The sequence below is a fragment of the Dipodomys ordii genome, unplaced genomic scaffold, assembly GCF_000151885.1.
Source record: "Dipodomys ordii isolate 6190 unplaced genomic scaffold, Dord_2.0 Scaffold151, whole genome shotgun sequence".
Classification (NCBI taxonomy): domain Eukaryota; kingdom Metazoa; phylum Chordata; class Mammalia; order Rodentia; family Heteromyidae; genus Dipodomys; species Dipodomys ordii.
Window position 1 is genome coordinate 602,547 of NW_012267367.1, and position 12,961 is coordinate 615,507.

The window sequence follows — 12,961 nt, forward strand, 5'->3', positions numbered from 1 at the left end:
TCAGCTCAAGGCAAGCGCTCTACCACTTGAGCTACAGCGCCACTTCCGGTTTTCTGGTGGTTTATTGGAGATAGGAGTCTCACGGTCTTTCCTGCCTGGGGGTTGGCTTTGAACCGTGATTCTCGGATCTCAGCCTCCTGAGTAGCTAGGATTACAGGCATGAGCCACCGGTGCCTGGCCATTTCTGGTTTTTGAGAGGTTAATTGGAGGTAAGATTCTCAGGGACTTTTTCTGCCTGGGCTGGCTTTGAACCAGGATCCTCAGATCTCAGCCTCCTTTTTTTTTTTGGGTCCGGTCGTGGGGCCTGAACTCTGGGCCTGGGTGTTGTCCCTCAGCTCTTCAGCTCAAGGCTAGCGCTCTACCACTTGAGCCATAGCACCACTTCTGGCTTTTTTTTTCCTGCTTATGTGGTGCTGAGGAATCAAACCCAGGGCCTCAGGCATGCAAGGCAAGCGCTCTACCACTGAGCCACCTTCCCAGCCCCAAGATCTCAGCCTTCTGAATAGCTAGGATTACAGGTGTAAGCCACCAGTGCCAGGCCTGGTGCCGGGCCTGGTTCTTAATTTTGTATAACATATTTTCTAGATAAAGTGAGGTTATATTCTTTAAATTTCTTGAGTTTTGGGTGTTTTTTTTTCCTGCTGTCTGATTAGCCTTTATTTTTTTGTATGTGTGGATTATTTTAATCTATTTTTGGTGCTGGCACTACAGCTTTACCTTATGGCTTCAAACTTAGCTTTCTTCCTCTATCATCCCTCTATCATGGTTACCATTCTGTCTCTTAGAGCTGATGAATGGGAGATAAATTAGTTGGGAATAATTTGCTTGCTGGCCTCAAACTGAGATGATCTCTGCTTGTATATTTTTTTTTATTAGAGAGGTTTCCTTATGACATTTCCATACAAAGAAACAAAGTATCCTGATCAACCTCACTCCCTTTATTCCCCTTCATTTCACTCACTCCCCCTTAAAACAGTTTCAATAAATTTCTTTGTTCTATTTTCATACATGCAACTAAACTACCTGGACCATTATTTGTGTTCTTTGTTGATCCTCCCTCCAGCCAGTTCCCACTCCCTATCTGAACCTGTTTTACTTTTTTGCCATTTATTTCTTTTTTAAAGTGTGAATTAATTGTACCAAGAAGTTTCTCTATGATAGCATTAATGTTTTGCACTGAATAACACTCAACATTCAACTGCGTTTCTCTTCCCCTGCCTCTTTGGGCTCTGAGTGATCAACAACTTCCATTGAGGTTTCTTATGCCATGTTCTTATGTGGTTGCACTGTATTTCAAAATTACTCAAGTTTTTTTGAGTGTGATGCTGAAGATTAAATCTAAGGACTTGAGCAGACTACAGAATCATTAAGGTAGTAACATGTGCTATTTTGTTTGCTCAGTGGAATTTTGAAATAAGGTGAAGAGGGATATTTGGGGAGGGGAGAGCTTAAAAATGTTCTTTTTATTCAGCAGTCTGCCAATTTATAGGTTAGATAATTTAATTTACAACTGAGACTGTGTCTCTCTGTGAATGATAGAAGTATACAAATTATAGTCAGCAGATAGATATCAGAAGGCAGTTAGCATATTTCTAAAGGACATTAATTCTGTTTATAGTATAAATTTAGGAAGGTGGGGATTGCTATGTCCTGTAGTATAAAACCCATGTTGATTTTGTTTAGTGCTTGGTTCAGCTGTAATATAGTTTAAATAATTAGGATTTCACTTCTCATTTCAAGTTAGGAGACTTTGATTTTATTGTTTGACTAAGAGTTAACATATGTATCATTAAATTTCTTTTTCTTTTTTTTTTTGTCAGTTGTGGGGCTTGAACTCTGGGACTGAGTGCTGTCCCTGAGCTTCTCTGTGCTCAAGGCTAGCACTCTACCACTTGAGCCACAGTACCACTTCTAGCATTTGCTGTTTATGTGGTACTGAGGAATCAAACCCAGGGCTCCCTTTATGCTAGGCAAACACTCTATCATTCAGCCCTCATTAAATTTCAAAATGGGATTCAGCTGGGGGGCATGGCTCAAGTGGTAGAGCACTTGCCTACAAAGCAGAAGGTTGTAAATTCAAGGAAAATAGGAAATTAAAATAAGATTCTTGGATTTTGTTTATAAACATCTTATGTCAGTGTAGGTTTTTAATGTGTCTGAGCATTTACCCACCAGGCCTATTTAACTTTTTGTCAATATAAAGTTAATGTTAGTTGTGTGTGTATATGCACACGTGGCTTTAGTATTAGGGCTTAAACTCAGGTCCTCAACTAATCACTTGGCTTTATTGTTCATGGATGGCACTGTATCACTAGAACCACACCTTCAGACCAGCTTTTTGCTGGCTAATTGGATATGAAGTCTCAAAAACTTTTCTGTCTATGCTGACTTTAAACAGCAATCTTTCAGGACTGTCCTGAGTATCTAAGATTACGAGCACAAGCTACAGTGCCTGGTAATTTCAGTTAGTTTTAATTATTTATTTTCCTCATATAGGCAGTTGGCCAGACAGCAAGCTGGTAAGAAAAAAGAAGAGGACAAAGAAGGTAAGTAATATTAACAGCCCTTAAGGGTTTTGGAGGGGGTGGGGACCTTTCAAATTTAAAAAATACATAATTTTTAAATTATGTTAATACTGTTTATGGATTTGAAATACATATAACCTGTACATATTTAAAATGTATGTTTTGCTAGGTTTTGTAATAAGTGTACACAAAGCTTTCATCACAGTGTGATAGTGAAAATGACTATCACTCAAACATTTCTTTGCCTGCCTGACCACCTTTCCCTCCCTCTCTCCTTTCCTCTCTCCCTTTTTCCTTCTTTCCTTCATTCCTTTTTTTGTGATAGTACTGGAGCTTGAACTCAGGGCCTCAAGCTCTTGCTTGATTGGCCTTTTTCTCTCAAGTTTGGTGCTTCGCTGCTACCTGAGCCAGGTTTCCCCTTCAGGCTTTTTGCTGGTTAATTGTAGATAAGAGTGTTGTGTACTTCTCTGCCTGGACTGGCTTCAAACTTCTGTCATATCTCAGTCTCCTGAGTAGCTAGGATTATAGGCATGAACCAGTAATGCCTAGTCCAAACATTTCTTTAGATACTTCTGTAATCCCTCATAGCGTTTTTGTTTTGTTTTTTTTTCCTGGTATAGAGCTTGAACTCTGAGCCTGGGCTCTGACTCTTTGTCTTCAAAGGTAGTACTCTGCCACTTGACCATTTGAGCCATAGCATGACTCTGGACTTTTTTTCTTTTTTTTTTGTCTGTCATGGGGCCTAAACTCTGCGCCTGGGCACTGCCCCTCAGCTCTTCAGCTCAAGGCTAGCACTACCACTTGAGCCACAGTGCCATTTCTGGCTTTTTCTGCTTATGTGGTGCTTAAGAATTGAACCCAGAGCCTCATGCATGTTAGGCAAGCACTCTACCACTGAGCCACCTTCCCACTCCTGGACTTTTCTGAGTAGGTTATTGGATATAAGAGTCTCATAGACTTGCCTGCATTGGCTGGCTTCAAACCATGATCCTCAGGGGCTGGGAAGGTGGCTCAGTGATGGAGCGCTTGCCTTGCATGCCTGAGGCCCTGAAATAGAAAAAAGCCGGAAGTGGCGGTGTGGCTCAAGTGGTAGAGCGCTAGCCTTGAGCTGAAGAGCTGAGGGACAGCGCCCAAGCCCAGAGTTCAGGTCCGACGACTGGATCCCAAAAAAAAAAACAAAAAACCCATGATCCTCAGATCTCAGCCTCCTGAGTAGTTAGGATTACAGGAGTGAGCCACCACCAGTGCCCCGCTTTTTGTGGCTTTTTTTTTTTTTTTTTGTGGTCAGTTGTGGGGCTTGAACTCTAGGCCTGGGTGCTATCCCTGACCTCTTCAGCTCAAGGTGAGTGCTCTACCATTTGAGCCACAGCGCCACTTCCTGTTTTCAGGTGGTTAATTGATGTTAAGAGTCTCACGTATATTCCTGCCCAGGCAGGCTTTGAACTGCAAACTTCAGAACTCAGCTCCTGAGTAGCTAAGATTACAGGGTGAGACCAGCACCTGGCTTTCCTCCTGGCTTTTAAAGATTCACCCTCCCTACAAGAAACTACCAATCGCTTCCTCTCACTATATATTAGTTTTCATTGTCTAGAGTTTTTTACAGTATAGGATCATAAAGTATGCTATGAATGTATCACAATTTGCTTATCACATCTTTTTTTTTTTTTTTTTTGAGGTGAAGTCTTACTGTATGGCACAAATTGGCCTGTAACTCCAGCTAAAAGTCCTCCTTTTTTCAGCCTCAATGCTTAGAATTACTGTTATATACCACAACACATGGCTTTATCCCTTCTTTTTGTTATGGATTTGAATTGTATCTTGTTTGGGGCTACCCCAAAATACTTTCAATTTGGGTACAAGTATTTTGTATTACATATCTTGCTTAGGAGGGAAAATAATAGATCATACCTTAGGTGTATGTTGTAACTGCTCGTAAAGATAACTTTAAGGTACTGTTACGTTGTTACTTGAAAATTTAGCTATTCAATTGTTCATTTTCAAATTGTTTTGTATTATTACTTCAAATCTTTTTCTCTGCACATTGTGAAGACAAAGTGATTGCAGTTACTCGGTCATTAAGAACTAGAGACATTGTTCAGACTACAGAGCATTTGCATGATGAGAACGGTGATGTTGAAGTTCGACGCAGTTGTAGGATTCGAAGTCGTTATAGTTCTGTGAACCAGTCTGTGCTGTTTGACAAACTTATAACAAAGTGAGTAAAATTTCCTTAGATCAGAATGATTTTTTAGAAACATTTTTTTCATTTTTTGGAAGACCATCCTGTAGATTTTTAAATGCTGAATTGGTATAATGCATGAAAGAGAATAGTTATGGGGCTGAGAAGGTGGCTCACTGGTAGAATGCTTGCCTTGCATGTATGAGGCCTTGGTTTGATTCCTTAGCACCACATAAGCAGAAAAGGCCAGAAGTGGTACTGTGGCTCAAGTGCTAGCCTTGAGCTGAGAGACAGTGCCCAGGCCCAGAGTTCAAGCCCCATGACTGACCAAAAAAAAAAAAGAACGGTTATTACAGACCTTCATAATAATCGCATCTGAGTGTCTAAATTATTGGAAAGAAAATTTTACACATTAAGTCTATGTTTCTTTCCTTTTTTTTTTGGTCAGTCGTGGGGCTTGAACTCTGGGCCTGTGTGCGGTCCCTCAGCTCTTCAGCTCAAGAGTAGCACTCTACCACTTGAGCTACAGCGCCACTTCCAGTTTTCTGGTGGTTTATTAGAGATAAGAGTTTCACGGACTTTCCTGCCCGGGCTGGCTTTGAATTGAGATCCTCAGATCTCAGCCTTCTGAGTAGCTAGAATTATAGGCATGAGCCACCAGCGCCCGGCCAACTCTGTGTTTCTTGATGGAATATCTTTATCGATATTTTTAAAGCACTGCTGAAGCTGTACTTCAAAAAATGGATGACATGAAGAAGATGCGTAGACAGCGAATGAGAGGACTTGAAGACTTGCGGGCATTTAATCAAGCCAAAGAAGTAAATATATTCTTTGAATAGGCAATAGTTTAATCTACTTGTTTTCTATAGTACATAATCTATTTGTGGTCAAATTATTCATCACTTTATCAGCATTTGTTTGATTAGTGACTAATTTCTACTAGAATTATGAGTTGCTATATTTCTATTTTAAGAAAATTTAGAGGTTCTTACTGAATTTTTAAAATTAATATATTGTAAATGTTAATGGATTTTTATGCAAATGTTTGTAGGACAATCTTAATATGTATACAAGAGGAAAACGGAAAGGTATTCAACGAGCTGGTATTCAACGAGCCGATGAGGAAACAACTGATAACCAGGAAGGCAGTGTAGGTTAGTCTTTTTTTCTTTCTCGTTCTGTTTTCTGTATTTTGAGTACTTTTTGTTTAGTAGGAAGTAGCCTTCTTACTCAGAAGCTATGACAGTGGTAGTAATTTGTGATTGTTAAAGTGATGGGCCATGATTTAAAAGAAATCAAGACAAGTGAGAGCTTTTAAAATGTTTTGAGAAAGTCCCCGGATTCAACAACTCAAAACCAAGTAATGTAGGTTAACTTGCATATATCTATGGTATCTATACATATGATAGGCAGTATTTTGTGTATTTTAGTTGAAATACAATTAAAGTTAAGTCTTGCTCCTCTGTTTAAGACTATTAACATAACCTATTTTTTCTCGAGAATCATGTTTTTTAATACATTTAAAAATGATCAAGAAAATGTTCACCATTATCATAAGTAGCTAATTTGACTTATGCTAAATGTAACTGTAACAGTCAGGAAGGCTACATGGAATTTCAAATGAGTTTTTTGTTGTGTTGTTTTTCCCTTGGTTGTAGGGCTTGAACTCAGCACTTAGGCATTGTCCCTGAGCTTTAATTCTGATTTTTTATTTATTTTTATTTTTGCTGGTTGTGGGGCCTGAACTCTAGGCCTGGGCACTGTTCCTCAGCTCTTCAGCTCAAGGCTAGCACTCTACCACTTGAGCCACAGCACCATTTCTGGCTTTTTCTGCTTATGTGGTGCTGAGGAATCGAACCCAGAGCCTCATGTATACAAGGCAAGCACTCTACCACTGAGCCACCTTTCCAGCTGAGTTTTAATTATGAAGGCTAGCACTCTGCCACTTTGAGCCATACTCCACTTCCAGTTTTCTGGTGATTAATTAGAGATAAAAGTGTCACAGACTTTTTCTGCCTGAGATAGCTTCACACATGATCCTCAGATCTCAGCCTCCAAGTAGCTAGGAATACAAGTGTGAGCCACTGTCACCCAGCTCAAATGAATTTTTATTTTTATTTTATTTTATTTTTTTTGCCGGTTGTGGGGGCCTGAACTCTGGGCCTGGGTGCTGTCCCTCGGCTCTTCAGCTCAAGGCTAGCGCTCTACCACTTGAGCCTTAGTGCCACTTCCGGCTTTTTCTGCTTATGTGGTGCTGAGGAATCGAACCCAGGGCCTCATGCATGCAAGGCAAGCGCTCTACCACTGAAGCCACCTTCCCAGCCCCATCAAATGAATTTTTAAGGACAACAGCTAAGTGAGGAGATTTTAAGATGTGTCCTTAGGTTAACTAATTTGGAACCTTTGTAGTTACTTATATTGCAACTCCGCAGCATCGTAAACTTTAATTCCTGCTTACTAGTAATAGCCTTCAAAGGTCATATGCGTACGTGTGTGTGTGTACGTACATATATATATATATATGTATATGTATATATATATATATGTATGTATATATATATATTGGTTGGTATCCTTTTGGAAGTGTTTAGTTTTGGCAGTTCTGGATTTTGAACTCAGGGCATTGTGCTTGTGAGAGACTAATGTTGAGCTATACCTCCAGACTGGATCTTGCTTCTTGCCACATGCCTGGAGCATTATCCACCTTTTGTATACTTTGCATCTAGCTAAGATGACATGTGCATTTCACTGAAGCTGGCTATCAATTAAGCAGAGGTCTTTTCCACCACTGGTTCAAACCAGGTGCCTCTTAATCTCTCAAGCTCTCACAGAGCTGCAAAATAGCAGTCTTATGCCACCTAGTTCAGCTATGGATTCACAAATCTCATGAACTTTTGTGGTCAAGCTGATCCTCCTAGCTCAGCCTCCCAAGCATCTAGGATTATAGGTGTGATGCATTTGTGTTTCTTAATTTTCAGAATCATCTGAAGAGGGTGAAGACCAAGAAGATGAAGATGATGGTGAAGATGAAGATGATGAAGAGGATGATGAAGATGGAGAAGAAGATAATCAGAAACGATATTATCTTAGACAGAGAAAAGCGACTGTGTACTACCAGGCTCCATTGGAAAGTAAGTACTTTAAGTTTTTTTTGTTGGTGAATTTTTGTATGTTAGCTTTATTTTTACTGTTCCCTTTTGTTTTGATTTTAATTTATTTTAGGTTTTCAGTTTGCTAGATATTTGTACTATTGTCTTAATCTGTCCTAAGACAGGTTTGCAAATAATGTTGCAAGAAGTTATTTCTTTCAGAGAACTAACCTTGAACTAAATAAATATTGACCTATTTTGAAGTATAATTTAGATTTACAGCCTTCTTCACTTTTTTTCTGGAATGCTTGGGTTTGAATGCAGGGCTTATGATTACTAGACTTCAGTCCCCCTGAACCATACTGCAGTTTCTTTCATGTTTTGCTTTTAGTTACTTTTGAGGTAGGGTGTTGGCTTTTTGCTCAGGGCTACTGTCAGAGTGAAAGTCCTCTACTTACAACCTGCATATTTGAGTTCACAGTTGTGTACCACCATACTATGCTTGTTGATATAGGTCTTGCTAACTTTTTTGCCCTGATTAACCTCAAACCTCAGTCCTCTCAAGTAGCTGTGATTATAGGTATGTCACTATGCCTAATGTCTCCTTGACTGCTTTTGTTAACATTATACCCGCCTTATCATGTGGGGTTGATAATCATTTATGTATATGTATTATCACAATTATTGTGCACAGTGTGTATTGGTTATTTGGTGTCTGTGCTGTTATATTTTCAGCTCTGATGACATAAATGATATGTGAACAGTAAACTATACTACAGTAGCTAGTAATTTTATGGAAAGCAGCACCTTTGTAAGTATTTAGACATATTTAGACAAACAGCAGTATTGGTTTCATATGTATTTACATATTTTGTGTGTGTTTTTATTATTTTAGAACCTCGTCACCAGAAAAAGCCCAACATATTTTATAGTGGCTCTGCGTCTCCTGCAAGACCAAGATACCGATTGTCTTCTTCAGGACCAAGAAGTCCTTATTGTAAACGAAAGAACAGGTTTGGTTCTGAAATGGTGATTATTTATGATAACATAACTATGGCTATATTAGAGCAGGATTCTAGAGTCTTTGGATTGAGAATGTTAGGTTAGAATTCTAGAATTTTGTCTTGGAGCTCTTCACTTTATCCCATTAGTATTCTAATCATTCTTTTTCTTTTTTCTCTCTTAATTTTCGCTTTCACTAATAAGGAAGTGTTAGTGACTACCTTGGTAAAGTAGTTTTTTTTTTTCCCCATTTTCCCAACTTGTATAGTTGACAGCATTTTACATAGATTGTTTGATTTTCGTCATTTTAACATTTAGTGTGTAGGTTGTTTTCACATGTTATCACAGACATATTTTTCTACCATATGAAATGTTCTAAGTTATTTAGGTTGTAGACTTTTTATGACTGAACATCTTTTTCTGGATCCATATTATAATTTTTTCTTGTATTTTAGGAGACATTTGTTCCTATAGGGAAAAGATGACACTGGTGCGGAAACTAGTACTTTTTTCAAGTCTTTTCTCAGAATAAATCTTAGGGGATTTCAACCATTTGAATAGTTCTGAGACTTTATATAATCAAACTGTTCATAGAAACTGTCTGGTTATGTTTGGTTGTGGAAATCAACTCCTTTCCAAATGCTGAAGATTCAGTTATTTTAGGAACGATAAAAATTACACTTGCAAGCTGGGTGCCATTGGCTCATGCCTGTAATCCTAGCTACTCAGGAGACTGAGATCTGGGGAATCACAGTTCAAAGCCACCCGTGCAGGAAAGTCTATGAAACTCTTATCTCCAATATACCACCAGAAAACCGGAAGTGATGCAGTGGTTCAAGTGCTAGTGCACTACTCTGGAGCTGAAGAGCTGAGGGAGAAAGTTCTGGTCCAGAGTTCAAGCCCCATGACCAACAACAACAACGAAAAAAACTTGTATTAATATGTCTTCTAATTTCCTTGCCAGAATCTCAAGTGTATGTTCGAAGTTTCTTTCTCAGTCATCTGTATTCACCTGACCAACACCCAGAAGGATGATCGTAAACCATCTGTCAGGGGTTCTTGAGATCAGTAACACAGTGTAGGAGGTCACGTTAGTATTTATTTATTTATTTTTGGCCAGTCCTGGGGCTTGAACTCAGGACCTGGTCACTGTCCCTGAGCTTCATTTGCTCAAGGCTAGCACTCTACCACTTGAGCCACAGTGCCACTTCTGGCGCCGAGGAATTGAACCCAGGGCTTCATGCATGTTAGACAACCACTCTACCATTAGGCCACATTCCCAGGCCGTGTTGTCAGTATCCTTATAAGCTCCTTTAGAATATTGTGACATACTTTATTTTGGAAGGGTGGGATATAGTGATTTTTTGAGAAGGAGAAGCTCTATTGCTGCCTAGAGTTTCTACTACTACCTTCAGTTTCAGGGCAGTAATCTTTAGAATTCCTGACTGAAAAGTCAGGCTTCTATTTATTTAATCCAGCAGAGAGAAAAGTGTAGCAATTACCTTGAGATTTAATTACTTCCAGTTTTCATGGACTTAACCTCTAGAAGTAATATTTGTTGATTTTCTATTTGTTCTTAACATCTACAGTGTGTTTTCCAGAAAATAGTATATTTAGGAGATAGAGGATTCTTTGGTGTTCATGGGTTTCCATATTTGTTTTCTCTGTCTAGACTTCCTGTGAAAAATACCTCATTTGTAGTAGCGTTCCTTGGTGCAGGAGGAATCTTGCACTTCCATTCAGCTGATGAGCTGAATGGATGTAAAAATGAAGAAGGCATATTTTTGCCTTTGATCTTATAAACTACTAGAGGATTCAGGCATTTAAATGGAAGTATTATTTAAGCAATTTAAGCTGTCCTTGATCATATTTGACTTGCTGATCTTTTTGTTATTGGTCTTTATGGCCTGTATAAACTTTGTGTATGATCACAGCTTTGTTGAGCTTTGCATGCCACACAATTTATTCATTTGAAGTGTATAGTTCATTAGTTTTTTCATTCACAGAATTGTGCATCTATCACCATAATCTATCTTTAAGAATATCATGATTGCTGAGCACTGGTGGCTCACTCAGGAGGCTGAGATTTGAGGTTCACAGTTCATAACCAGCCCGGGCAGGAAAGTCTGTGAGACTCTTTATCTCCAATAAAGCACTAGAAAACTGGAAGTGGCGCTGTGGCTCAAATGGTAGAACGCTTGCCTTGAGCTGAAGAGCTGAGGGACAGCGCCCAAGCCCAGAGTTCAAGCTCCACAACTGACAAAAAAAAAAAAAATCAGAATTATGAGAAGTCATTTATTAATCATTCCTTTTTTTTTTTTTTTTTTTTTTTTAGAAAAACATGAATAAGCCAGGCGCTGGTGGCTCACGCCTGTAATCCTAGCTACTCAGGAGGTTGAGATCTGATCTGAGGATCATGGTTCCAACCCAGCCCAGGCAGGAAAGTCCAAGAGACTTATCTCCAATAAATCACTAGGAAACTGGAAGTGGCACGGTGGCTCAAGCTGTATAGCTCTCACCTTGAGCTGAAGAGCATAGGGACAGTGACCAGGCCCTGAGTTTAAACCCCATGACCAACAAAAAAACCCATGAATGAACATGAGAACAGAACAAACAGACCAGACTAACTGGCACTTGCAGAGTAGGAAGTAGCTCTGGACTTATGGCTACTAATGGTTTTTCCTCATACTTAATGTGGGAGTTCTCTTGTTCACACTTGAGCTACATGTTTATTGTTGTTTGTTGTGGGGCTTGAATTCAAGGCTGGATTCTGTCCCTGAGCCTTTTTGAGTTCAAGGCTAGCACTCTGCCATTTGAGCCACAGCACCACTTCTGGGTTTTGAGTGGTTAATTGGAGATAAGGGTCTCACAGGGACTTTGCTGCCCAGGCTGGCTTCAAACCGCAATCCTCAGATCTCAGCCCCCTGAGTAGCTAGGATTATAGTCATGAGCCACCGGTGCCCAGTTAAGGGCTCCATAATTTTGTTACCTCTGACAAGGGAAAAGAAACTGGCAAGGATATATACCTACATAGAAGTTCCCATTCTATAAAACAGTACATGAGTACAAGATGTCTGACAACATTGTCACCCATTGCTCCTAACGAATCCCTTCTCTCACTTCTTTTTAAAAATTGAGATTAGGTGATTATGTAAATTTCACATATTTCACATGTTTCACAGTATTGTGGAATAGTGATACTTAAATGTCACAAACACATTTTAACCTTTACAAGGCAAATTATCATTATCATGGTCTATAAAGTTTGTGAATTCTATGAGCTTTGACAATATAAATTATTTCTTCCACATCAGGTGATGATTACATTCTTTCCTTTTGCTTAGCGTAGGGGTTCCCTCTTTCCCTCTCATTCTTCCCTTCCCATTGCTGTCATTCTTCTATGTTCAGTGCACCTGATGGTCCCCTTTGTTGTATGTTGTTCTGTTTCCCACTTACTCTGTTCCTCCTCCTAGCTTCCTTCTGTTGTGTGCATATATCTACCATATATATGGTCAAGAACATGGAATAATTTAGCAATGATACGACAAAGCGGGTTGCTGTCCTTTGTTTCTTGAGTCCTGTTTACTTTATCATATCTTCTTGGATTTTGGCTTTAGCATCCACATATCGGGGAGACCATGTGCCATTTTTCTCTTTGTTCTTGGCTTACTTTGCTCAAAACAATTTGCTCTAGTTCCATCCATTTCCCTGCAAATGCCATTATTTTGTCCTTTTTAGTGGCTGCATAATATTCCATTGTATATAGGTACCACAACTTTTGGATACACTCATCAGTAGTGGGGCATCTGGGTTGTTTCCAAATCTTGGCTATTGGGTCACAACAACTTTAAGGCTATCTGAAGTTAATATTTGGAACCCTTAGAAATAATATTTAAGGGCCTGGAATGTGGCTTAGTGGTAGAGTGCTTGCCTAGCATGCATGAAGCCCTGGGTGTGATTCCTTAGTACTACATAAACAGAAAAGGTGGTGCCAGAAGGGGCACTGTGGCAGAGTGCTAGCCTTGAGCAAAAAGGAGCTCAGGGACAAAGCCAGGTCCTGAGTTCAAGGCCAGGACTGGCAAATATGTGTGTGTGTACATATCTATATCTATATATATTCTAATGTACATATATATTCTTACATTTACAGTGTTAGTGAACGAGTT

General features: G+C 39.4%; 1 protein-coding gene across 2 annotated transcripts in view; it reads left to right on the forward strand.

The window, feature by feature from the left end:
• Positions 1-12,961, forward strand: part of Atad2 (ATPase family, AAA domain containing 2) — a 63,016-nt gene that overhangs the window by 7,761 nt on the left and 42,294 nt on the right. For both annotated transcript variants that reach the window (XM_013032255.1, XM_013032256.1), the window contains exons 3-8: positions 2,497-2,546; positions 4,575-4,740; positions 5,420-5,522; positions 5,756-5,858; positions 7,683-7,835; positions 8,689-8,806. In XM_013032255.1, coding sequence (XP_012887709.1) covers positions 2,497-2,546; positions 4,575-4,740; positions 5,420-5,522; positions 5,756-5,858; positions 7,683-7,835; positions 8,689-8,806 — 693 coding nt within the window. The remainder of the gene's footprint in view (positions 1-2,496; positions 2,547-4,574; positions 4,741-5,419; positions 5,523-5,755; positions 5,859-7,682; positions 7,836-8,688; positions 8,807-12,961) is intronic.